Here is a 27,178-nt window from a genome sequence, read left to right as displayed (position 1 = left end):
CTGCCAACTGCATATTTATTTCCTTTATTTATTGCATTTTCTTGTGCGTTAACTCCCTCCCTTTGTTCCCTCCCCCCCCCACCACCCCCCATCCCACCCCTCTCCCTCTCCCCCTTCTCTCCCCTCCACCCCACCACCCACCTCCCACCGAAAAAAATATATATTATAAAAAAGGGGAGAGATTCATGGACTTGTGTTGCCCTATGCAGAAACCCAGAGCATCAGCAGAGAATTGTGGTGCATCATTGATTGCTGCCATGTTCAGATAGAGGTGAAGAAGATCTTGGAAGGAAACCTGCTCTGGGGATATAATCGTCTGGTTGCTGTTCTGCGACTGCTGCTGCTGTTGCTGCCGCTGCTGTTGTTGTTGTGTTTTTTTTATATTTCTATGTTATTATAATATAAAATATACAGAGAAAACAGGCGAGATGGCAGAACCAGCTGAATGCAGCATTAAAGTCATGTGCAGATTCAGGCCACTGAGCCAAGCAGAGATTTTGAGAGGAGACCAGTTCATCCCGAAATTCAAAGGAGATGATACAGTCACTGTTCTGGGGGTAGGTTGTATTTTTATTATTATTATTAATTAATAATATTGTTATCAATTGATGCATTCGTTAATTCATTCAAGTTGATCTTTCTCCCCCGGGAGAGAGAGAGAAATTGCCATGGGTAATGAAATGGACCGTGTATCTTTTTAGGCTGAAACAGACCTGAAATGGGCAATTTCCCTGTGTCGCTTTGTGAACAATAATTGGTTATTTGACTCCTGCGTTTTTGCTGTCAACGCACATTCTGGGGGGGGGGGGGGGGGGGTTTAAGGGCGGAATGCGATGGTTTTGTGTGTGTTTGTGTGTGTGATTTTACTGCAACAGCCAAAAAAAAGAGAGAGAATGAAATGTGGGATTTACTGCTATTTACTGGGAATAATAAGAGCTTCGATTGTTTTTTTTTCCTCCCCAAGATGATACTTTCGCCCACAAATATACAGTCAATTCACTTTACAGCATATTCTGTGAAGCGCTTTGAGAAGTCTAGAAGACGTGAAAAGCGCTATATCAAATGCAAGGATTATCATTGCACTTGGCGGCGTTTGTTTGCGGTTTATCTAGTTGTTTGTGTTTAATAATAACCACCCTGCAACGTTTGCTTGGCTTTGAGACTGTCAGCACTGCAATTCTACTCAGAAATAAATGGTCCATGCGACAATTGCGATGAGACAGTCCTTTCCAAACAATTTATTGATGTGTTTCCAATCCAGAATGTTACCATTGTCAGCCCCAGCTCCAGAGGTAGAGGGATTTGTCTACCGTTGTTTTAAGCAGGTGTCTGTCGACACAGGGAATCCCTAAGAATTATCATTCCTGCTGGTAAAAAAAAAATCTGGAAACGATGAACACACACACACACGCACACACACAAAAAAGGGTGGGGAAGAGAGAAAAAGAATCGACTCATTCATTGTACCTTGGACAAAACACTAGGAATATTTCGCAGCATTTTTATTTGTTTGCTCCAGTTCAGATTTGCACACACTGAAGGAAATACAGTGTTCATGTAACTTGTGCTGAGCTTGGCATCGGTCCTGTGTTATATCTGGTGTATTATTTTAGAGGGGAATAGATTTGCAATGGACTGAGTAAAGATCTAGTAACTTTTTCATGTGTGTGTGCGTTGTGTTTAGTTTGTTCAGCATTTTGCAAGGGGAAATGTGAAATAATAATAATAATAATAATAATAATAATAAGCCTCTCTCTCTCTCTCTGTCCTGGTTAAGGCTGTTTCCCTGCGTTGGTGCAGCCTGAAATTCATTGGGATGATGTCATTGAACCCACTGAACATGCGTACTTCTGGTTGATGTTGCATTAAAGACTGACTGGGAACTTGTCCATTTAAATCTTAACCCATTAGATTCCAGTTGTATTTTTGAAAAAAAAGGGTCGACTTCCTCCCCTTACAGCGATAGTGTTCAGTGAAATCAATGGACGTTGAGACATTTCTGAAACTCGGCTTCAAACCATTCACTTTACTAATAATAATTATTATTATAATCCTTGCATTTGATACAACAAATGCAAGGATTCGAGAAGTCTTCCGAGACGTCTCAAAGTGCTTCGCAGAATGTACTGTAAGGTGAATTGACTGTATATTTTCCTTTTAACAATTTGTTTCATCCACTGAATACACAGTTAATCTTTACACTTTACAGTAATATTCTGTAAAGCGCTTTAAGACGTCTCAACGGCATGATAAGGCGCTATATCAAATGCAATGATTATTATTATTATTATTATTTTAAGTCAGTTTGCCAGCAACTGTGACCCAGCCTGCACAGGACATCTGGGATGTTTAATGCTTTCGGTAATAGAGCAATATGTTGAGAATGGGATTTTTGGGGTGTTTTAGAAACGTGTTGAATGTGTTATGAAACACCACAAATTTCTCTCGATAGCTTGTTAGCCCAGAGCATTTGTTGCGTCAAGATGGGAACTGATTCCAGCTGAAAGTACCCGTTTATGATTTCTTAGTGGGAACTCAGGAAACCCAGCGCAGGTCAGTGAGCAAAGGAGAGAGAAAGGTGCGTTGTTTTGGGCGTGTTCCTTTATCGGAACCATAACTGTGGGCCGTATAATAAAAAATAAACAATCCTTACATTTGATATAGCGCCTTAACGCATCGTTCAGACGTCTCAAAGCGTCTCATAGAATATACTCTAAAGTGAATTGACTGTATGTTTTGTGGGTGAAAGGTGGCAGTCAATTGCGCACAGCAGCGTCCCACAAACAGTCGTAGATTGAGTGACCACGTTATTATTATTATTATTTTTTTGAGGGATTATTAGCCCTGGTTAGCGATCCGCCAATTGACTAACAATCGGGTTCCTATTAATTGCGAAGTAAACAGAGGCGTGTGTGAGGCCTATAGCGACAAAAATAAAAGCATTAAGGAAAAACTTGCAATGATTGCATGGAGGCCAATTGTTTGCAATACCAAGACTGCTTTGCTCCTCCCGACCTCTGTGATCTGCTAACCCCCATATCAACCTATCCCCCCCTTCCGCTCAGCAGGCTCCAGCTCTCTGCCCCCAACCTTTGGAACACCATCCCACATTCCCTTCACTCCCTTCGTTCCATCCCTTGCCTCCTTCAAGACCCTCCTCTTTGACCGCGCCTTCAGCCACCCTCCTACCCTTACCCTCCCTGCCCTCCACTCTCACTGAGCCCAAACCCCAGCTCGGATCCAGATCCCGGACTGTCCAGCGCCTTGGGACGTCCTCCTGACCTGAAAGGCTCTGTGCACATGTCATTTTGTATTTATTTGTATTGCTTCGTGGCTGCAATTGGCAACTTCAGTTCAGTCACATCGTCGAGATGTCTTAAAGCTTTCATGGGATGTAATGCAAAGTGGTGTGACTGCATTTATTTTGCAGATGAACGCAGCAGGCAATTTGCCCGCAGCAATGTCGCACGAAAAGCCACTAGAGTGAGTGACCAGTTTTATTTGAGGACTGTCGACCAGGAAGGATCGCAAACACAAGGATCACATTTTTAGAGATTTTTTTCTTATTGCCATCGAGGAAAATCGAGAATTTTGTACATTTATTTGCTGTACACTGTGTACTCTAGAAAATAACCCAGCTCGCAACTCTATATTCACTGTATAATTGCGCATATTTGAAAAGTAAACCAACATTATGTCAAAACTGTCTCCCAACACAATGGAACTTGTGACAACAATAAATTACATGTGTACGGCGCCTTTCATGTTGGAAGAACAGCCCAAGGTGCTGGACAGTCAGGGATTTGGACCCGAGCTGGGGAATGGGATCAGGTGTGGTGGCCGGCAGGCAGTAGGAGTAGGAGGGTGAGCAAGGGCGTGGCTGAAGAAGACGGTCTTCAGATGGGCCTTAAAGGAGGCAAGGAAGGGTCTGGGAAATGCTGTTCCAAAGGGTGGAGGCCCAACCACCAATTGAGAGCTGGGCGGGGCGAGGCAGACCGAAGTCCGCTGAGCGGAGGGAGAGATGCTTATTAAGTGCACAAGGTTGTGGTGTGATTTGTCACTTCGTGCTGCCGAGGTTGGTGTCGTGGTTTTATAGAAAGTACAGCCCAGAGACTGGCCATTCAGCCCATCTAGGCCCATCTGTTGTGTTGAGTAATGGGGTGGGGGGAGGGTCAAGTGAATCCAGGCAGGAGAGGTACTCGTAGGTTAGAACGAGTGAAAAGGCAAACAGTGCTGGAGCATAGTTGAGGAAACGGTGAATGAACGTAAACAGAACTGAGATTTTGCATGAAGGTGAGTGGAGCTGTTTAACATAGGGAATAACATAGGGCTTAAGCAAAATGGAGATCCATTCATGAAAGAACCAAACAAATGTACTGCACAGAAGAAGATCTTTCGTCTTGTGTCTCTAATGGCTGACTGAAAAGCAATTCATTCAGTCCCATTTATCCGACTTTTACCCATACCTTGCAAATTCCTCCTTTTTAGGTGTTGTTTTCTCCCCCTTGAAAGCGAATAGGGATTTGGCCTTGACCACTGTATCCATTTTTCACACCCTAATAACTCTCTTCTGTGATTGAAGAAAAATTCCCCTTTGCTTTCCTGCTAATTATCATAAATTGCTGTCCTCCAGTCACTGACTCACCAGTGGAACAAAGACACAATAGTTGAGGTGAGTGATTTCATCTCGAGTTTCATGGAAGTGCGTGAACAGAATAAATTATACACTGCCTTTTGCAAGAAGGATTATTATGCAAAGCAGAATAAAGTATGGCAATAATTGGAATACATGATTTGAGAGCTAAACAGTAGGTTAAAATCGAGACTTTTATTTTCCCTCTGTGTGTTTGAGGGAGAGTAGCTTTTTTAATGAATGGCTGATAGTGTAGTAAGGATGAGTTAGACTTTGATACTGTTATTCATGACAGGTCTCATATTTTTCCCATAAAACAATGGGGATATTAGTACCTGTGTGTTGTGTGAGTTTGACACCATACCACATCCGTTACAATTATTGTTGGGTGCCATAGTTTCGCGCACAAAATAACCAGTCAATTCACTTTACAATATATTCTGTGAAGTGGTTTGAGCTGTCTCAACGACATGGTAAGGCGCTACATCAAATGCAAGGATTATTATTATTATTGGCCTGAAATCTATTGGACAGCTTATTTAAGGGAAGGTATTTATTGGCTTACTCTTATTTCCGCGTGATCTGAAATCACGACAGCTTTGGCTGACTGGGGAGGGGACGTCGACGTTAGAAAGGGAATTCTAACAAGCACTAATCTATGAAAGGAAATATAACCAGGAGAAGTGAGTCTATTGCCTCTGGTTGGCCATGGTAATTGTGTGAGTTTTACAATCAAGTGAAGGTAATTTGTAAGGCAAACCTGAAGACCGAACTATAAGAAAGATGCACCGTTGACTATTTGTTTTGAAAGCAAATGTGCATCATTTACAGTTCTTCTTGAAGCAGCGCTTTGAGACGTCTCAACCCTATATCAAAGAATTATTAGTATCGAAGACCTCAAAGGGCCTCAGGCAAACTGAACCCGTAATTTGTCAAAAATGGTTAATACATCTGGAGCAAAGGGAATGCGGACATGAGCGCAGATGAGAGAAAGTGAACGGACAGTTCAGATTTTATTGGTGAATGTGTGCAATAGACATCCCGTGGAGGCAGATTGTGTCAGCAGATTCCAGAGGGAATGAGATAGCTGTTTGGCAAAGATATCGATTTGAGGGATATGAGAAATGGAGTCACGTAGGATTATATATTTTTTTACTTTGCGATTGATGAGATAGACCACCGTGATAAATTCCTTCACATTGCTGTGTTCTTATCCACTTCCTCCCCCCCCCCCCCCACCCCAGTCCCTTCCCCTGAGTACAATTTTGCTGTGAAGGCTTATTATTTCGACATTAAAGCAAATTCTCCCTTTGAACAGCCGACTCACTGCACTGATGTCAGAAAGTCCAGTTATTGATGATAATAATGTCCTGTTATGTGTAGCTCAATCCACAACCAATGCTCTTTGTTGCAGAACCAAAATACATCTGTTTGAATGCAGAAAGTGTACACTATGCATACATTAGAGATTCCGAAATTGCTCCACGTGACCCTAGTTTAAGCCTCAGTTGGTCTGAGCAGTTGCATTGTGACATGACGATTTTTGAAAGCCGTCAAAGGTGGGGAAGGAAAGGGAGGGAGAGCAAACCAGCCTGCTCTGGGGAGATAGCGATTTGCCCTCTAGTCTTCTTTTGCGCTTTCTTGGCTTTTTGGAAATCATTGAGCCCGAATCCACCCTCTAAAGATCAACGGAGGACACTCAAATTAGCTATTCTCATTCGTTCCAGTTTTCCACATTTGAAAAAAGGCCTGACTATCACCAGACTTGGATAATACAAGCCCTCCGGGATGCTACTCTGTGCTGTATAAATTCACGTTGTTATTGTTGTTGTTTAGTCAATATCACAGATTGGATCTCGCTAACAATGTCAGACAGGAGCAGACAATCAGTCCGTCCATGTTACTTCCTCCAAGGTTCCTACACTAGTAAGTTGTCTAAACCTAATAACAATGAATGCTTTAAATTGACGGGAACTTGCAATCCCTTCGTGCCTTGGCACCTCCCTCCCTCTCCGACCCGCTTGCTCCCCAATCCTCTACCTGTTACCTCCCCTCAACTGGCTCCGGGTTCCTGCTCGTCTCTCATGCCCTCATCGGCAGCTGCGCTTTCAGCCACAACGCCCCGAAACTCTTGAACGCTCTCTCTCAATCCCTCGCCTCGCCCCCTCCTTCCCCATCTTCACGTTGCGATCTTCCTCTTCGATCGGGGCAATGGTAACCTCCCCCTGATTGGGTGTCGTGCTCCGCCTCTGTCGAGCGCTCTGGTACCCTATCCTGCGTGAGAAGCAATGTAAGTGCTTGTTGTTGTTGTTGCTTGTGAAGCCCTTTGTAATTTCTTCTTCCACCACCTGTGAAGGTGCACTGGTTTGCTTCAGGTACTTACCAGCCATTTTACTGAAACATTTCTCCTCGTGTTTTCCAATTCCTGTCCACTTTCGTTACCCTCGTTCTGCAGGTAAATCCTTTTGTTCTTGAGATTTGTGCGTAACAGGAAAAAAAGAAAGTTAGGAATCCCAATTTTTTAAACCCTTCCTAATGTGAAATAATAATAATCCCTGCATTTGATGCAGCGCCTTATCACGTCTTCGAGAATATACTGTAAAGTGAATTGACTGTATATTTTGTGGGCGAAACGCGGCAGCCGATTGCGCACAGCGGTGTCCCACAAACAGTCGTGGATTAAGAACCCCAATCTCTGAATATTTTAGTTTTATGAGCATAAAAATCCAATGTTAGCCTTGTGGTTTTGTTCTTTAACTTGACTTAGCATGTGAAGAATAGAACTCACCACACAGGCATGTTTTCCGTGTTGAAGCATGTTGCCATGGAGTTCTCATTGGATTGCAGAGGGAGTGAAATGGTAATTCGGAGTAGCAGTGCATTCGTATTGCTGATTTCAATGTGGGAGGGAATAAAAAGAGACTGGGGGAAAGGGAGGGGGTGGGTGGGAATGAAAAAGGTATGATTTCAATGCTGCTATTCAGAGCAATCGAGCTTTACATTGCTGGCTTCATTGCCAGTTGCATTGAAATGGCACAAAGCCCTCAGTGAAGATTTCTCTTCACTGAAGTCCTGTAACGTAATGGTTAGAGCGTTCGCCTCGCAAGCGAGAGGACCCAGATTCGATTCCTGGGCAGGGCGAAACCTTAGGCAAAGTTTCCTTACTAGCCTTGTGTTTCTGTTTACGTCTCTGTTTACCTGGCAGTAAGTAGGAACCCGGTTGTTAGTTGATTGCGGATTGCTTTCTGGGGGGGTAATAATCCCTTCAACAAAAATAAATAAATAAATAAATAAATATTTTGGTCACTCAATCCAAGACTGTTTGTGGGACGCTGCTGCGCGCAATTGTCCGGCACCTTTCACCGACAAAATACACAATCAATTCACTTTAGAGTATATTCTGTGAAGCGTTTTGAGGCGTCTCGAAGATGTGATAAGGTGCCCTATAATCTGCAAGGATTATTATTATTATTAATATTATTTGGAGCTTCAAATTCTTGTGGTTGGTTTCTGGGAACCTCATTATTCACCAGGAAACGCTGTTGGCAACACAATGCCAGTGGATTTTAATTTTAAAAGCTACTTTGAACCCGATCTGTGCCTTTAGAACAAGAGAGCGTGATGGTTTCGGTATGGTAAACATTGACGAGAGAACTGTTCCGGGGAACAGTCTTCTCACTTACAGCGGTTAATGAAATTAGTTGCTGCTGAGTGTAGTGTGTACAATTGCAAACTCATTTATGAAGGAGCTTCGGTTTTGTACAGGTCACTTGTGGGCAGGGAATCATCCCGCTCAGCTCCTGTTAACCCTGAAAGCCAAAGCCCTGATGGGTAGAGTGGTCCTCGCTGGACAAGCAGCGGGAAAGCTTACCAAACAGTGCTATCAATGGTAGGCTATGCGGTATTAGCTGGTTAGACTCCAGCAGTCACCCCCAACTACACTCTGGGGTCCCCAAGCCTTGGCTCTTGCCAACCTGCGCCTAATACTTACCGCAATTACTTGTGTAGCGTTTTGAAGCATCCAGAATCGGATCAATTGCGGCATTGAGCCTTAACTTTGAAGTTGAGTTCTCAAAATCATTGTATTTAAGGATTTGTCAAATTCTGAATAAATGCTCTCTATAAATGCTGCATTAAATGGAGAAAAATCTAGATCCGGGTGGAATTTCTCCCAGGGGTATACCTTAATTCTTACCTCTTACCCTCTTTTACTCTCTCTCTCTCTCTCTTTCTCACTCCCATCCCATTGAGGAGAAAATACCTTCTTGGCCCTGGAGGGCAAACGGGTTTTTAAAACCACTCTAGGAATGTACATCTGCATTTGCTGACATTCACAGTGCTGGGAGTGCTGCCCTGCTTGCAGTTTTTAAAATGTACATCCAGCAAATAGTTTGTAAATGTGCTAACCTTGTGAATTTTTTATTGCCAAAGAACCAATTAAGGGAATTCTAACCCTTCTGAATCTCTTTAGCTTTGCATTGGCGAGTGCCAATCACATCGTTTTGAATAGCCTTAAAACCCCTGTACTTTGCCTAATCAGTGGTTGCACTATCAGGTGTATGGGCACAACCTGTGGTCTTTTGGATCAGTGTGTGGGATATTATTGATCGCTAAGTGCTGTAAGCCGAAATGATGTTTCCGTTTGCACATATGCTGCAATTCGGGTCTGAGATATCTCAGGCGCTTAGACTTGAAAATGAAGTGTGCTTGCAATGGGCAGTGTTTGTCCTCTGGAAATCACTAGGACAGCTGGAATAGGATTGTCTACATCTGGCATGATAATGAATGCTGGCCTTTAAAGTTCAGAGTAAAATGGGCTGGGTAGGTATTACATTTGTCTTGTTCCGAAGATCTTCTCCATTTTTCTCGCTCTTCCTGTGAGGGAGGGAAGGGAGTTTTACCCGGTGTCCTGACCAACAATTGCCCCTAGATTTAAAATAAAATAAATAAAAATTAGCCATTCACGTCATGGCTCTTTGCGAGACTTTGACCGTTGCTCAAATCGGTTGCCTCATTCGCCAACAAACAGGCAGTCAGCACAGTTCAGAGTAAAAGTCTGTGAGAGGTATCACGACGGCGGGTAAAGCCACTATATCGTTACATTTGTTGGATCGTTTTCCGGGGGTAATAATCCCTTCCAAAAAGTTTTTAAAAAACATAATAACAATTTGGTCAGTCAATCCACGACGGTTCGTGGGACACTGCCGTGCGCAATTGGTTGCCGCGTTTTGCCCACAAATATACAGTCGATTCACTTTGCCGCATATTCTGTGAAGCGCTTTGAGACGCCTGAACGACGTGATAAGCTGTTATATCAAACGCAAAAATTATTATTACATGAAAGGCAAGGATTTTATTCTATATAATGCAAGTCATTCCAAACGAGCAGTTGAAAATCAATACCACTCCGAAGACATTTATCTTTATTTTTTTGAACGTGTTCTGTTTGCGATATCCACACAATGGATAATTGTCTGTCCTGAAAGCTGGCAGAGTGCACGAAAGAGGCGAAACCCAAAGCTTTTGATTACTGCCCTGACGTCTTTTCACCATGGCCTTTACTGTCCGAGCTGCGTGCAGAGGAGGAGACAGACATTTACATTTGGGAGGCAGACAGACAGTGAATTGACATTTGGAAGAACAAATGCAACCGGTTGCTGGAGACAACTGAAAGCAAATCCAACACATAAGATGGAAGATATGTGTCACACAGAAAGCTTAATGAGTGTTTCCCCAACTCGACTTAGAAAATCCATCCAAAAAAGGGGCTTCATAAGAGCCTATGTTTGTGATTTTTTTTTCATAATGCCCCTCTCTCCCCATTTTCGGGTCACACTTGAAGACACTTCCCTTCGACAGTGCCTACAGTAGTCCCGCTCCCTCCTGGCTCGGCATCAGGCTCCGCCACTGTTAAGCGCTCCGAGACTCGGTCCGGTTATCAATGCAAGTTGTTGTTGTTGTTGTGGTGGTGGTGGTTGTGGTGGTGTTAATTAGTTTATTAGGTAATTAGGAATGTGGAGGACCAGCATTGCGTTCCCTCTGACCCGTCCCACAGTAAAGGGAAACACTACACCACCGTAGCTCTCACACCCCTGAAGCAAGAAGACTCGTAGAATTACTAAAGGAATATTCTTGCCATTTCTCCTCACACATCAATTGTCTTAGTAATCTCACCTCTCCCCACTCATGAAATCAAGGCCTTTATGAAGTTTAAATCATTCGACATTGTATCAGGAAACCTAGAACATACACTGAAAACCTTGTCGGTTACATTTCTCTCTTTTTTTAATCAAACGGTAACTGTTACAAGGAAAAATTTATATTAATACAGCGCCTTGCACACAGGGATGACAGCGAGTGCTGGACGGGAACCCGAGCTGAGGGTGGGAGGGGGTAGGGAGGCCAAAGCGGTACGTTTTGAGACGTGCGTTGAAAGAGACCAGAGAGGGAACGAGTTGGAGGGACTCTGGGATAGAGTTCCAGAGAGCAGAGCGGAATGGCTGACAGCCCAACCCACGCCAATCCTCGCAGGCCCCACTGGCTCCCTCATCACAGGACGGAGAGAGTTCCCAAACTTCGGGGCACAATGGCTGTACGTGCGGACGCCGATGATGGAGCAGTGGGGTCGAGCGACAAGCAGAAGGCCAGAGCCAACCGAGCAGAGGCTGCGGACAGTGGAGCGGGGAGAAAAGGTTTATTTTATAGGTTTCCTGAAGCAAGCGCTTGCTGAGTGAAAGCAGAGGTCGGAAAGGTAGGGCTGAACAAGGTCGTAGAGCTAGAGCGGGGGCTAGAACATGGAGGGATTTTGTAACTGTTGCTGTGGGGCCTTTTGTAACCACACTATCGGAATAGAATTGCAGTAACTTCTCATCACCAGTGATGTGTTTTCATTTTTGTGTCTTCCGAGCCAAAGCTGACCTTTATTCTGTGTGCATATGAAAAAAATGTAGATTATTCAAGCGCTGTGTAATCACTCCAGTCAGAATCAGCTGCAGTGTTCTGTTTGCCTAACGCAAACTAGCTGATGTCAGTCTGCCCTCCATTCAAATGGGAATCATGGTGGGCTGAGATGAGAAGACGAGATAGTCCGAAATGGAAGAATAACCGACCGAACTGTTGGATTCAATACATATATCAAATGCAAGGATTATTATTATTATCATCAAAACATCTGCAGATCATCACATTTATGACTGTTGGTCATTGAAATCGGCCTCGATACACCTTCATTTCTGACCACACATTTCGCAGTTTACATTTGTACACCACCTTTCACATTGGTTGTCCCAAATTCCATTTACTTCGCGGTATATTTTACAGTCAATTCACTTTGCAGGATATTCTGTGAAGCGCTTGGAGACGTCGCAACGACGTGATAAGGGACTATGTCAAATGCAAGAATTATTATTATATGTAGTGCTGGATTGGCACCTGAGCCGGATTTAGGAACTGAGGGCGGGGGTGAGTAAAGGATGACCGAAAACGTTGTCATTATCGTGGTTTTGAGACGCGTCTTGAAAGAGGGGAGGCAGGGAGCGAATGCAAGAGTAATGCAGCTTTCCTGCTATTCTTGGAAGGGATAGAGTGTGGATTTACTACCCCACACCTGGCAAATTTCTTGTTTTAGCTGGTTGGACTGCAGCAGTAACCCCAAACCTTGGCACTTGCCAATCTACGCCTAATACTTTCCAGGAGTGTGTGAGCAGGAGAGAGAGCGCATTCCATTCCAACAGTCTATCTCTGGGATTTCCACGTGTTGGTGGGATGCAGGGGATTCTCAGTTTGGTTTGGAGACTCTTAAGATGGGTTTCCACATGTAGCAGACCAAAAATAAATGAACGCAATGCCCTGTATCTGACCTGGAGTACCGATATTTAGCTGTAACTTGCAGGACACGGAGAAAAAAACTTGCTTCCTTGCCCATTGAACATGCCCCAGGCCCCACATCATTGCCTTCCCCTGCTTCGGGAAGAAACATTGATGATTTAGCAGCTTGTAACTGAGGCAGGGTTGAAGGTGTGGGTGATAGGCTTGAGTCACACTCTGAGATCACGTCAGGAGGTCTGGGCTGCTGCATCTCACCCGCCTTTCTGTAACTACACCAGCAGTAAAGCTTGTCACCCTATACCCGCCCACATCGGAGACACTTTCCCATTCAGTCTCCTCTCCCAGAACAGCGTCTTTCACACCGCGTTAACCTGAGCTTCAGAAATGTGCTTCAAGCCATCGGTTGCTGCTCTCTGCAGAGTTTCTCAAACTAAGCCACGGGTTTCCCTTCCAGAAACATAACAGGACATTTTACGGGTTATGGAGGGAGCGGGTGAGCCAGATGAAATGGAGAGGGGTTGTGGGTGGGGGGGGTGGGGGTTGGTGTGCGTGTGGATGAAATGTCCAGTTGCCATCCCCATGCTCCCGGCAACCACACATGGAATTTTTACCGATATAAGACTGTTCCCCGGTATGTGTTCCCGTCCACTGCGCAAACGCTACAGTTTTTCAATCGCGAAATTCAAAGAAAGGGTAAAGAAATCACGTCGGCCGTGGGCTGAGCGATGTGAAGTCAGCTGAGGACATACCGCCGAGTGGAAGATGCTTTGCAAGTTACGGAGCAGTGAATTCTGCATCTATCTTTCGGCGTTCAGAATTGTGGGTCATAAAAATGTTGATTATTTCAAAAGCAAATTCGATAGATTTATTTTCGGAAATAATACCTGGGGATAAAGTATATAGTTTGGGACATGACATGTGCATGTGACTGGCAGGATGGTGGAGGGCAAACTGGATGGACCTCGGACTTCTTTCGTCTAGTAAATTCTTATGTCTTTCCTCACCGAGTGAATTATTTGGAACAAAGGATCTGATTTATAACGGGAGCCCAATAAACCCGTGATTCAGCTCCTGTTTGGTCCTAAAGTACAAATGCCTCAAATTAATGTCGTTTGGCGAGTTTCCAAAAGTTGAGTGAGCAAATGGACAGGTCGAGGCTTTTTTCTTTCCTGCCACAGAAACTGCAGTGGCAAAAGCAAACTCGCCAATGCCGGAGACAAATGGTCATTATTGCTTCTCCCTCCATAACTGGCTCATTGATAACGCTCTACAGTTCTGGGTTAGAAGATTGTGGGTTCAAGTCTCACGTGATATCCGCTGCAGCACCAATAAGTTACATTTATGTAGCGCTCCTCACGCAGAGTAGCGTCCCAGAGCTCTACAACTTGCAGTAAGATCTTTCGCAGCTAAAGCGAGGATTACTTATTATCGTACTGCAGCTAAAGTGGGCTGGGACCGTTTAGTGATACGTGAGTGACAGGATGTTTACAGCACAGGAAGCCCTCGTACCCTTGAAGTGCTGGCACTCCAATGCAGCTGCCTGGCCTGGGTTTAGGTGCTCTGCTTAGCAGCGGTCTGAAGGGAGGTAGCAACCTCACTAACCTCTGTTTAGTACGTCCCGAGATCTGTGTGTGTGTGTGCGTGTGTTTTTTTCTGATGTGGCCCTAAGCGATCAGCCGAAACTGCCTGATCGTGACATGCTACGGGTATCATTTAGCGTCTTGCGCAGAACATTCGTCTCTCTCTCTCTCTCGGTGACGGATGGGCTAAACGAGAGTTTAATCTGCCCTCTGTTTTGGCACGACTTGCTAAATCCAATGCAGACCAGCTCGAGGTTTCTAACTTGACCTGCAATGGAATCCTGAATTGCGTGGGTTTCATTCGCTCAGTAATACTGAGGACGTGTATCACTGCGTTGTCAGAAATGCTGAGCCCCTGCGTGGAGACATTAAACGTTTCCTCTTCAGGTTGGCGTGGGAGATCTTCTCCCAATCGGTGTCCTGGCCAACGTACGACCCTTCGTATAATTTGGCCGTTCAGTTCTCTGCCGTTTGTGGGATCTTGTTGCGCACAAAATGGCTGCTACGTTTGCCTAAAAGTATAGCCGTGACACTTGACAGCAATCACTCGCGAAGCACGTATATTGCACGCAAGATTATCTTTATTTCCGTTTCGTAATAAAGATACATTTTCATCGCTGAAAGCCTGGCTGGAAAGCTTGTAAATAGAACAAGTGTGTGTCGCTAAGAGATCACGTCTGTCCCTTGAGATGTGGCCTTCGTTGTTCACTGCAGTGCAGCAGCAGCAGGAGACGTAGCTCCAGGTTTAGTATGCAATTATCCTTGTCCCTGATATAGCTGTTTTCTGAGAAGACTGTAATACGGTTGACTTCAAGGTCCTCATCCTCAGGACTTCTCGCCCCAGCACCTCTCTATCCCTGTGACCTTCTCTTAACCTTCACTTCTGCTTGGTTAACGTGGACTTGCTGTAGACCCCAAAACCTCTCCACGGTACCATCGGTGGTCAATCCTTACATCCCATAACCTCTTGAACTCTCTCCCTCTACCTCGCCATCTATTTGATAATCACGACTGTTGGTGGGGCACTGCTGCGTGCAATTGGCTGCTGCCTTTTTCCCACAACGTATACGGTCAATTCACTTTACAGTATACCCTGTGAAGCGCTTTGAGGCGTGCCAATAACTGGATAAGGCGCTATATTAAATGCAAGGATTATTGTCATCTGCATCTCGCCCTCCCCGTCTATCCATCTAAGAACTGCCTTAAAATCTCCCTCCACAGGTTGCAGATCAACCAGAACTCTGTAGCCTGTGCCCTCTCCCTCAACAGGCTCTGTGACCCCATCACCACCATTCCCGCCCGACTCCACTGGCTTCCCATCACACAGAGGATACAGTTCAAGATCCTGGTCCTCACCTCCATGGTCTTGCTCCCCCTACATCTGTGACCTCCTAACCCCCTACCAACTTGTACGCTCCCTCCGCCCAGTGGGATCCAGCCTGCTTCACGTCCCCAGCCTCGCCCCCACCAACCATTGGCAGGTTGGCCTTGAGTCACCCTCTGGAACTCCATCCTGCAGTCCCTCTGCCTCAGCCCCTCCCTTGCCTCCTTCAAGACCCATCTCAAAACCCTCCTCTTCGACCGTGCATCCACTCGCGCTCCTTCTCCCCACCTGCCCTCCCCGATCCCGACCCCCAGCTCATGTCAGAAACACTGACTGTCCAGCACCTTGGGAGGTTCTCCTGACCTGAAAGGCGCTATAGAAAATGTACTTTTGTTGTTGTTGTTGTCGTTGTTGTTGTGCACCATCTTTGTCCAGTGCTCTGAGGCCCGAAGATACACTGTAGAAATGAAAGTTATTGCTTTTGAGGCGTGGGTAACTTTTTAATGGTGCCGAGGGTTTAATACAAACAAGAATTAGTCACTCAATCCTCCTACGCAGCTTTGAATGATAATTTCAAGTTGTAACAAAGAGTTCCCTGTGGCAAGTACTTTTCCTTCTCTGTACCATCTGTCTACATTTTTTTATGGAGTGGGGGGGAGGGGGCTGGTTACTGGGCGTCTGATGATAATAATAATCCTTGCATTTGATAGAGCGCCTTCTCACATGCAGAAATCCATCACCATGCTTATGAGTTTCCAAACTCATCTACTGAAGTGCCACCTATGTAGAGTTTCTGATGGTCTGTTGCAGGGTAACACGCTCTCTCCCCTGGAGGGGTGCATCCTTAATCTCAGAGAGTACAGAGGGGATGAGGTGGGGTGTGGGGGGTGTTTGGCCAAGGCTTGAGGACTCCTAGAATCTCCTGAGTGTCAGATCCCTGAATATAATGTAGGCCAACACAACCTTATCAGTGTTATACAGCTACATTCATGTCTGTTTGTAGATCGTTGCTGTGCTTAAAATTGTCTCCCGTGTTCACTGACAAAAAGAGTACTACCTGCACGCTGCGGGAAAAAAATCGATTCAATATAATAATAGTCCCTCCAAAAACAAAAACGATAATAAATTGGTCATTTTCAATCCACGGCTGTTTGTGGGACACTGCTGTGCGCAGTTGGCTGCCGCGTATCGCCCACAAATATACAGTCAATTCACTTTACAGCATATTCTGTGAAACGCTTTGAGACGTTGAGAAGACGTGAAAAGCGCTATATGCTATATCAAATGCAAGGATTATTATTATTATTATTTGAGATGTTTCGATCTGATATGGCGCTTTATCAAATGCAAGGCTTAGTATTGTTGTTAATAAAATGTGTGCTTCACTTCGCACCCGGTTTAATGATATCAAGAATAATCCTTGCATTTCATATAGTGCCTTATCACGATGTTGAGACACCTCAATGCGCTTCCTACAATATATTCTAAAGTGAATTGACCACATGTTTTGTGGGCGAAATGCGGACGTCTGTTGCGCACAGCAGTGTCCCACAAACAGTCGTGGATTGAGTGATCACACGTTTGTTTGGAGGGATTATTACTCCCGGAAAGTGAGCTGCCAATCGACTAACAGCTACTACGAGGTAAACAGAGGACGTGTGGAGTAAGGAAACCTGCCTAAGATTTTGCTCTGCCTGGGAATCAAATCCAGCTCCTGTCACTTGCGAGGCGAGCGCTCTAACCACTGTGCTACAGGACTCCACTTGGTAGAGTTAAGTTCTGTAGTACGGTACTTGTGAATGCAAATTAAGTACCGATTCCAAAGAATTTCTACTCTGTTCCCAATTTGTATGCAGTAGGTACAAACCATTGATTCTCTTTCTGACAACCTTAATTCCAGTGGATGTTCACTTCCCTTTTTTTTCCACATATAAACAAACATGTTTGGGCTCCATCTGCTTCCAGGTCAATGCAGTTCTGAATTGGAAGGAATAGGAACAATTGAGTCAGCATTTGGCACTTGGTAGTCTATCTACATCAGTATATCCTTAATTGCTCTCTTCTTACATAAAGCTACATAGAATGATACAGCACGGAAACAGGCCATTCGGCCCAATTGGTCCATTTTTGTATTTGCATGAGTCCCCACCCCTCCTAATGCCCTCTCCTATACCCTTTTATTCTGTTGATCTTCTAGCGTTTTAGTTAGAGCACTCGCCATGCAAGCGAGAGGACCCAGGTTCGATTCCCGGGCAGGGCGAAACCTTAAGCAAGTTTCGTTGCTTCACACGTCTCTGTTCACCTCGCGGTAAGCAGGAACCAGGTTGTTAGTCGATCAGTGGATCGCTTTCCAGGTCCCTGCTGTGTGCAATTGGCTGCCGCATTTTGCCCACAGTCAAATCACTTTACAGTATATTCTATGAAGTGCTTTGAGACGTCTCAACGACGTGATACCAAATGTAAGAATTGTTATTATTGTTACTGTTCCCTTCTCCCTCATGAGTGCAGCAAGTTTACTCTTAAATGCGTCGATGCTTTTTGCTTCAACCAAGGCTTCCGGCAGAGAGAGTTCCACCTTCTCACCTCCCTCTGCGTGAAAATAGTCCTCCTAAACTCTCTGTTAGATCTCCTCGCCCTGTGCTGCACAGAGTGTAAAGATGCCGAGGGTTAAGATGGGTGAGCTTATCAAACCTCTTTCGTGGTGGGGGGCGCGGGAGGGGGGGGGGTGGTGGGGTGGGTGGGGGAGTTCAGTGGCAATACTGTGTGCGTTGCCGAGGGACAAAGGTAAACTTTCCCATTCAGATGGCTTGAAGTGTGGGAGCCGGAGACCTTTAAGAAGCCGAAACCACGGCAACCATCTGGACTTGAGGAAAAAGAGGGAGCGAAGGAACAATTTCTAAGAGGCTTCTTGATTGTTCCAATGGAAATTTAATTTCCTGCGCGTCTGGAAAAGGAATACTGATGAGCAACCTCGAGCCAGTCAATCGAACCACTGCCTTTCTGCATCCCAGTCCGTGCCTTGCCAACTATTGACTACCTGCAAAGACTGCTGATCTGTGCTGACCGTCTGCTACCAAAGAGATCTTGCACCAGCGACATGGACTGACGCAGAACCTCCCTTCTCCCTCACTCCCTCTCCCCCCCCCACCACCCCGGCTCGAGGTCAGACTCCACCACTGTTAAGCGCTCCGGGACCCCGTGTAAAGGACGCTATATAAATGCAAGTTGTTGTTGTTGTTGTTTGTCACTGTCCTCTGCTGTGACATCCGATGGGGGGCTGTTTCCTGACATCACTGACATCATAAACCTGTCCCTCTCCTCTGGCTCTGTCCCCATTCCATTAAAAACTGCCATCATCACGCCCACCCTGAAAAAACCCTCCCTTGATGCGTCGCAGCTATCAAGCTACCGGCCCATCTCCAACCTCCCCTTTCTCTCCAAGGTCTTGGAAAGAGTTGTCGCCTCCCAACTGCGCTCTTTCCTCTCCACCCATTCTCTTTTCGAACCCCTTCAGTCAGGTTTCCGTGCTGCTCATAGCACAGAAACTGCCCTGGTCAAGGTCACCAATGATATCCTGACCATCTGTGACCAGGGCTCCCTCTGTCTCCTCGTCCTCCTCGACCTATCGGCAGCATTCGATACGGTCGACCACGCTATCCTACTCCACCGCTTGTCCTCCCACCTCAACCTTCAAGGCACTGTCCTTGAATGGTTTAGCTCTTACCTTTCCCACCGTCTTCACTTCGTCTCAACGAATGGCTTCTCCTCCACCCCCCGTACTGTCTCATGTGGTGTCCCTCAGGGCTCTGTCCTCGGTCCCCTCCTCTTCACCCTCTATATGCTCCCCCTTGGTGACATCATCCGCAAACATGGGGTTAACTTCCACATGTATGCGGATGACACCCAACTCTACCTTTCCTCCTCTACTCTCAACTCCACGACCACCGATGTCCTGACAGCCTGCCTGTCCGACATCGAGTCCTGGACGAGAGACAACTTTCTTCAGCTCAACGTGCGAAAAACCGAGGCCCTCCTGATTGGCTCACGTCAGCGCCTCCGCACCTCAGGCGCTGACACCATCAGCATCCAAGGCTGCACTCTCCACCTCTCAAAGCCAGTCAGGAACCTCGGCGTTTTGTTCGACCCTGAGCTGTCCTTTCTCCCTCACATCCGCACCACAACTGGCACCGCCTTCCATCACCTCCGGAATATCGCCAGATTACGGCACTACCTCACCCCTCACGCTGCTGAAACCCTGGTTCACGCCTTTGTCACCTCAAGGCTGGACTATGGGAACTCTCTCCTCGCCGGCCTTCCCGCCACCTCCCTCCACAAGCTGCAGGTCATTCAGAACTCTGCAGCTCGTGTACTGTCCCGCACCAGGCTTCGGGACCACATCACTCCCACCCTCGCTCGCCTCCACTGGCTCCCCATCCCCCAGAGGATTGATTTCAAGATCCTCATCCTCACCTACAAGGCCATTCACGGCCTTGCTCCCTCCTACCTCTCCAACCTACTATCCCCCTACCTACCTGCCCGTACCCTCCGTTCCTCTGGCTCCGGTCTGCTCCACGTCCCCCGCCCCAACCGCCCTACTATTGGTGGTCGGGCCTTCAGCCTCTCAGCCCCAGGCTCTGGAACTCCATCCCCCAGTGCCTTCGCCGCTTCCTCCCTTTCCTCCTTCAAGGCCGGTCTCAAAACCTTTCTCTTTGACCGTGCCTTCAGCTCCCCTCTCGACTCTCTTCCTCCTCCTCGCTCCCTCCCTTCCCTCCCCTCACCCTGACCATTTCCCCCCTCCTCTCTCCCTCCCTTCCCTCCCCTGACCCTGACCATTTCCCCCCTGCTCGGGTCATGACCCAACTGTGCAGCGCCTTGGGACGTCCTCCTGACGTGAAAGGCGCTCTATAAATGGAATCTTGTTGTTGTTGCTGTTGTTGTTTCCGGGTTGAATCGCGGGGGTTGCCAATTTGCACCAAGCAAATAGATTGAGCCGTCCCCAGCAATCTATTGCCCTTCAGCCACCCAATGTATTCTCACAGCATCGGGACTGAAATTGGGAACTCTTTTAACAGTGGACACACCGCTGAAGCCAGTGCAATATCTCTTCAGGCACTAATCAGACTGAATATGCTTTTTATTGATTCAGGAGACTTTGGTAATGGCGTTTTCTTCATTTCTCTTTGTCGTGATCCGACTACGAGCAGATGTTGCTTGTCTCAGCGGTATCCACTGAAAACACACAGTTGTGAAGACCTTTTGAAGTCCGCTCGTGTTAAAGAGCTGTCTCCATCCAACGTGTAAATCAAAACAGAAGAAAGCTACATGTTTTGCCCTGATATCAAGGATCAATCTCCAGGATGGTGAATTAGAATGACGTCTGTATCTCAATTATTAATCAGTGCATTTGACATAGTGCTTTACCACATCATCAAGAGCCCTTCACGCAATTTTTTTTTTTGCTGTGAAGTGTAGTGACTGTGTATTCGTAGTCAGTTTTTGCACAGCAATGCTCTACAAACAGCTATGCAGTGAGTGACCATTTTTTAAAAAAAAATTGTGGGCTTGTTGACCAGCACACAAAGAGAAATTCTTTACCAATTATTCAAATCCCTGCATGCCATGGCACCTCCCTACCTCTCCAACCTATTTACTCTCCAACTGGATCCCCTCGGCTTCCGCTCGACTGGCTCCGGTCTGCTGCTTGTCCCCCGTGCCCTTCGTGCTACTACACCCCAAATCTCAGACACTTTTCCCCTTATCCCTCCACCTCGCTCCCTCCTTCCCTCCTTCCCCATCTTCAGGTCTCACTTGAAGACCTTCCCCTTCGACTGTGCCTTTGGTCACCTCGCTCCTCCCCCCGGCTCTGTGTCGTGCTCCGCCACTGTCAAATGCTCTGCGTGAGGAGCGCTACGTAAATGCAAATTATTGTTGTAGCTGTTGTGGTGGTGGTGGTGAAACAGCTCAAAAACAGAGGATCTCATAGAAAGTAAGGAGTAAGGAAACAGTGGTGGTTCATAATGCGACGGATGTGCTGTTTATCACATAGAGCTAGGAAGTGCAGTTAATTTCCCCCCTGCATCTTGCAACAAATAACAAATAAGTGTTAAAAGGCACCGTGGTGCAAAACATGACTTGCCACAAAGACAGCTAATGGCAGTGAGTTGCGCAGTAGATCAGTGAGCTAATTGCTTAATAGTCAGCAATTAAAGCTTTGTTGTGAAAATGGCAAATTGGTCTAAATGTGAAGGGAATTCTTCCTGCTGTGTATTGTATCTCAAATAGGATTGGTTTTAATAGTGAATCCAGGATATGGTCAGCACTGGATAGGGTCTAACTTACAATGTTTGTTCATAAATCGCCTCGCAAGCGAGAGGACCCGGGTTTCGATTCCCGGGCAGGGGGAAACATTGGGCAAGTTTCCATTCTTCACACACCTTTATTCACCAAGCAGCGAGTAGGAACCCAGTTGTTAGTCGTTTAACGGATCGCTTTTCCAGAGGTAATAATCCCTTCAAAATAAATAAATAAATACTGCTAATAATAATTTGGTCCATGGCTGTTCGTGGGACGCTGCTGTGCGCAATTGGCTGCCGCGTTTCGCCCTCAAAAGTGCTTTGAGTGAAGTGCTTTGAGACGTCTCAAATTCGTGATAAGGCGCTATATCAAATGCAACGATTATTATTATATTATTATAATAAATGTAATGCCAGTTTGCATCTTTCTATCTGATTCAATCAGGTAGGCCCACGCTCTGATATTTACATTAGAACCATAGAAATTTACAGCACAGAAGAAGGCCATTCAACCCAATGTGTCTGTGCTAACTCTTTTAGAGAGCAATCCTTTCAGTCCCATTACTCCTTTTAAGACACTGTAGCTGCTTTTTCCAACAACAATAAATTACACTAGTATAGCACCCTTCACATCGGAAGGACGTCCCAGGGCGCTGAAACAACAGCAACAACAAAATTACATTGTAAAGCACCTTTCACATTGGGAGAAACTTCCATACTAAACTCTAAACAGCCTCAGTACTGGATAATGTTGTGGATTAAAAATGCAGTTACTGATGGTCTTGGATTTGTGATACAAATTCCTCTCTCTCTCTCTCTCTCTCTTTCTCTCTCTCGGTCTAAGAGCTTCGGATGGCTTTCAAGCACGTCGAGGGAAGTGTGGACCATTGAGCTTTGTGCAGGATTTTGAACATGATTTCAGTTCCTGCTTTGCACTACCTCTTCTTTCCAGTCAAAACAGATTTATAGCTACAGAGTTGTACGGTAGTCTCGGTTCACCTTTAAATCTCGCCTCGTGTTCTATCCTTCTATTCACAACCCCCCCCACCCCCCCATAATTATGGGGCTGTCAGAATGACGGACGGCACATTGCAATACCCAGGTTTTGGCTCACGAAATGCAAATTGTAGAAGGGAAAAGTCAATAGCGTAAAATGCTTTTTTTCCAATCTGCCGTTCCTCACTCACTCATTTCTTACCAGGAAGTCATTTGAAATGGTTTCGAGAACGCTGATGTTTCTTTGACACAATCCTCTTTCGATGGGTGCCTCTTGTTGGAGCTTCATTTGTTTAGGCTCTTTTAAACTTGTGCCAAAACCCAGCCGAGATGTACTTAGCCTTAAAATCCTTCTCGAAGGATTCATCACCCTTGCTAAAAGATTCAGAACCTGCATGAGTAATGAGCTCCATTTTTACTTTGCTTTAAGATGTGCTTTGTCAAACTGCTTATGTCATATTTTGACCAGTCTTTATACCAGTCTTGAGGGGACATTGATTGGCATTAGGCCCTTTGCTTTCCGCAGATTATTCAGAACTCTGCAGCTTGTGTCCGCTCCTGCAACAGGCTCCGCGAACCAATCTCACCCGTGTTCTTGCCCGGCTTCACTGACTCCCCGTCCCTCAGAGAATCGAGTACAAAACCCTCGTTCTCACCTTCAAAGCCCTCTATGGTCTTGCTCAACCCCCCCACCCCAACCTTTCCGATCTCCTAACCCCATATCAGCCTGTCCACTTCCTCCGCTCATCAGACTTCAGGCCCCCCGCACTTCCCACCCCACCTTTGGTGGTTGGGCATTCAGCATCTCTGCCCCTACACTCTGGAACTCTATCCCGCAATCCCTCCACCTCACGCCCTCTCTTGCTTCCTTCAAGTTCAGTCTAAAGACCTTCCCCTTCGACCGTGTCTTTGGCCACCCCCCCACCCACCCCTGTCCTCCACCCCTCCTGACCCCAACTACTAGCTCAGAACCAAAACCCCTGAATGTCCAACGACCTGGGACGTCTTTCCGACATGACGGGCGCTATGAAAGTGTAATTTGTTGTTATTGCTGTTGTATATTTCCCCCCTTGGTAATGTAAAATAAGCTGCAGGGTGTGTCTCTGGGCTCTATCCTTATTCCCTTCCTTTGCATTCCTGGTTGAGTCCCATAGCACAATGGTTAGTGGACTCGCCTCGCAAGCGAGAGGACCTTAGGCAAGTTTCCTTATTCCACGTGCCTCTGTTTACCTCGCAGTAAGTAGGAACCCAATTGGCAGGTTGCTTTCTCGGGTAATAATTCCTCAAAAAAAATCTGATCCACGGCTGTTTGTGGTACACTGCTGTATGCAATTGGCTGCCATGTTTCACCCACAAAATACACAGTCACTATACTTTACAATATATTCTGTGAAGGGCTTTGAGATGTCTCAATGATATGATAAGGTGCTATATCAAATGCAAGGTTCATTATTATTATTATTATTATTATACTAGCTGTACCCGTTGCAGCTTCACTTGCAATCAAAGGATCCAATATGGAATGTAGATTGACACACAACCAGACACACAGATAGGCATTTTGCTTATCTATACTCATATGGGAGGACTCCTGTGGGAGGACTGCTTTTTGGAGGAATCAGTGGGAGTAATGGCGCTTTAAAAATGGAATTTTGTTGTTGTAGCCACGACTTAGCTTCGTCTGTATTCTTTATTTTGTTCCTGCCGCTTGATTACATGCGTGCTTGTGATACAGGGTGCCACAGCCGGCAGGGCCACCAGGTGTAACTGCAGTGAAAAACCCCAAAACTGAAAATAACTCTTGAACCATAGGAGATACCTGAAAACAAATATGCCCATGCCACTCCCGGAGGCAAGACTTTTCCGATGAGGTATAAATCTTGTCTCTACATCAATCGGTTATTGAGATGTTTCTTGAAGCGCAGGCAGACACTGTCGTTTTATTAGTAAAGATAGAAGAAGATAGATAGATTCCACCCCCTTCACCCTTGGCGACATCATCCGCAAATATGGGATTTCCACATGTTTATTGATGTCCCCCGGATGTCCACCTCTGCCCCTCATTCCAAATCCACTGATTATCTGACCACCTGCTTGACAGACATCAAGTCCTGGATGAGGCGTAGTGGTATCAGCCTGGACTGTGGGCTCAAGTCCCAGCGTAGGGCTTTTGATGCAGAGGTGAGGATGCTACGGACAAAATCAGAAGCTTCCGAAAGATTAATTGGCTATTACACCCCTATCCCTTTTTGCCCATTTGTGCGATTTGCAATGCAATCTCCTTACAGCATTGCAGATTGAGATAAATGTGAAATCCACTTAAGTCAAGCACCAACTGCTCTGCTTCTTATTCATCCTGCTTCTACTGATTATCAACACAAGTCTTTCTGCCTGCTGGCATGCTCTCTGAGTGAAATGCTCATGGTCCAATAACTCTGATATAATACGCGCAGAATGTTCTTCTTGTTCACTTTTTTTTTTTGGTCAGCCAAGTGTCTTGACACATGCGGAAACCCATTTCCGCGTTTAAGAGTATCCAAACCAAACTGAGAGTTCTGTGCGTCCCATCTACACGTGGAAATTCCTGTGTATTAGCAAAAAAAAGAGTGAACTCTCGCCTGCAAAATATACATTCACTCTCCTTTACAGTATTCGTTCTTTTGGATGAGCTGTTAAACTAAGGTCTTGTCTGCTTGCTAAATATCCGATGACACTGTTCGAAAAGAGAAGGGAGTTTCTCCTGGTGTTTCGGCCAACTATTCGTGAGGCGCTTTGGGACATCCTCTCGTTCTGAAAAGCACCATCACAACCGCAAGGATTATTATTATTATATCCTATGAAATGCTTTTCAGAGCAATGTGGTTAAAGGTCGTCCCGAAGTGATAAACACGATATCAAATGTAAAGATTATTATTATTATAACATCATTCTCATTCATCCAGCCTTCAAAGATTTTACCCAGAAAATAATTAATGACTGGGACGGGTTACCAGGAACGGTGATTGAGGCCAGGGTGCTGGATTCATTTAAGAACCATTTGATGCTGTGATCGGAAAATGGACATTGCTCTCTCCTTTGAATTAATCGTGGTGGTAGGAAACGGTGTGTAACGGTGTGGTGTGTAATGCACATTACAGTGTCCAGTTGGAGATGTGAGAGAGGATTAATTGAGAGAGTTACCTCACTTGCACAGCAAGCTGTGAGTTGATTATAGAGCTCCGAATCTGCTTGTTCAGGGTTTGGTTTCTGAGTGGTAGTGATTCAGATGATTCGGTATCATTTAGCAGACTCTGTTTAATTTCGGAATGTGTCTCTTTCCGCCCTTCCTCACCCCCGGACTGTGTCCGCTGACAGAAATGAACATAGATAGAGTGGGTGAGCATGGAGGAACCAATTGGCTATGGATCTTCTACTGGCTACTGGGTTTTGGCCCCAAAATCCACTTTATACTGTATCCTGTGAAGCGCTTTGAGATGTCTCAACGACGAATGCAAGGATTATTGTTATTATCATCAGTCACTGCATCTGGAAATCAGTGATGACTTTTAGGTGTGCGAGCAGATGTTAGACTGCTTTCCTGGCTGGAACCATTCTACGAGTTTGGGCTTTGGCTTGCACGTATATAACAGGAGCATAGTGGGAAATATCTTCGACTCCAGCGATTGGTCTGCCCCTTCCAAGTCCTGCCGAGAGCCAGGCTGGTCGGTCTGTCATCAGGACTGACTTGGAGCCCTGTGAACCTGCCTGGCTCAGGAACCGGAATACCGAGACTGCCAGCCGTAGAGGATTGACCCAATACCGACATTCCGTTGCCAAGCAAGGAGACAGTAATAATAATGATCCTTGCATTTGATACAGCGCCTTATCGCGTCTTTGAGACGTCTCAAAGCGCTTCACAGGAATATACTGTAAAATGAATAGATCCCACTTACACCTCTAAGCCTCCCCCCCCCCCCCCCCCCCGCCCCCGCCAAGAGCACAGTCTACGGACAACAAATAAACAAGAATTAACAATTCGCAAATGTTCTTCTTCAGTGTGGTGATCGTGAAACGCAGTTGCAACAAACTGAAGCATTTCCCTCAAATTACCAAAGTACCAAAGCTTTATTCAAAGCGTACATTTTGATTAAAACGGTCTCAGCTGGCTTAGGTCTGAGAGGTAATTATTCCGAAGGCGCTGTAGGCAGCACTGCTAATCTGCTTGCGCGACTTTGAGTAGGTACAGCTTTTACTCTGGAGAATTTGGTAATGACACCAGCCTGCTTCAGCCTGCTGTACTTATGGAAAAATCCATTCCACCTCCACCCCCCCCCTCACCCCCCCACTCCCACACCCTCTCCTCCCTCTTAATCAAACCCCTTTGTTGCTCCGTAATAATAAATAATCCTTGCATTTGATATCGCGCCTTATCACGATGTTAAGCCATCTCAAACAGCTTCACGGTATATATCGTGAAGCGGATTGACTGTGCATTTTGCGGGCAAATGTTTTGCATCTTGTGGAGTCCTGCAGTGTATTGGTTAGA

At 45.8% G+C, this 27,178-nt stretch overlaps 1 protein-coding gene across 1 annotated transcript in view; it reads left to right on the top strand.

The window, feature by feature from the left end:
• Positions 1–290: 290 nt before the first annotated feature.
• Positions 291–27,178, top strand: part of kif5c (kinesin family member 5C) — a 65,686-nt gene continuing 38,798 nt past the window's right edge. Inside the window, exon 1 of the mRNA XM_007896345.2 lies at positions 291–557. Within this exon, the coding sequence (XP_007894536.1) occupies positions 429–557 (129 nt within the window). The 5' untranslated portion in view covers positions 291–428. The remainder of the gene's footprint in view (positions 558–27,178) is intronic.

Source organism: Callorhinchus milii, unplaced genomic scaffold (assembly GCF_018977255.1).
Source record: "Callorhinchus milii isolate IMCB2004 unplaced genomic scaffold, IMCB_Cmil_1.0 Scaffold6, whole genome shotgun sequence".
NCBI classification, from domain to species: domain Eukaryota; kingdom Metazoa; phylum Chordata; class Chondrichthyes; order Chimaeriformes; family Callorhinchidae; genus Callorhinchus; species Callorhinchus milii.
Note: the sequence above shows the minus strand (reverse complement) of the source record. Positions and strands in the feature narration are given on the sequence as shown.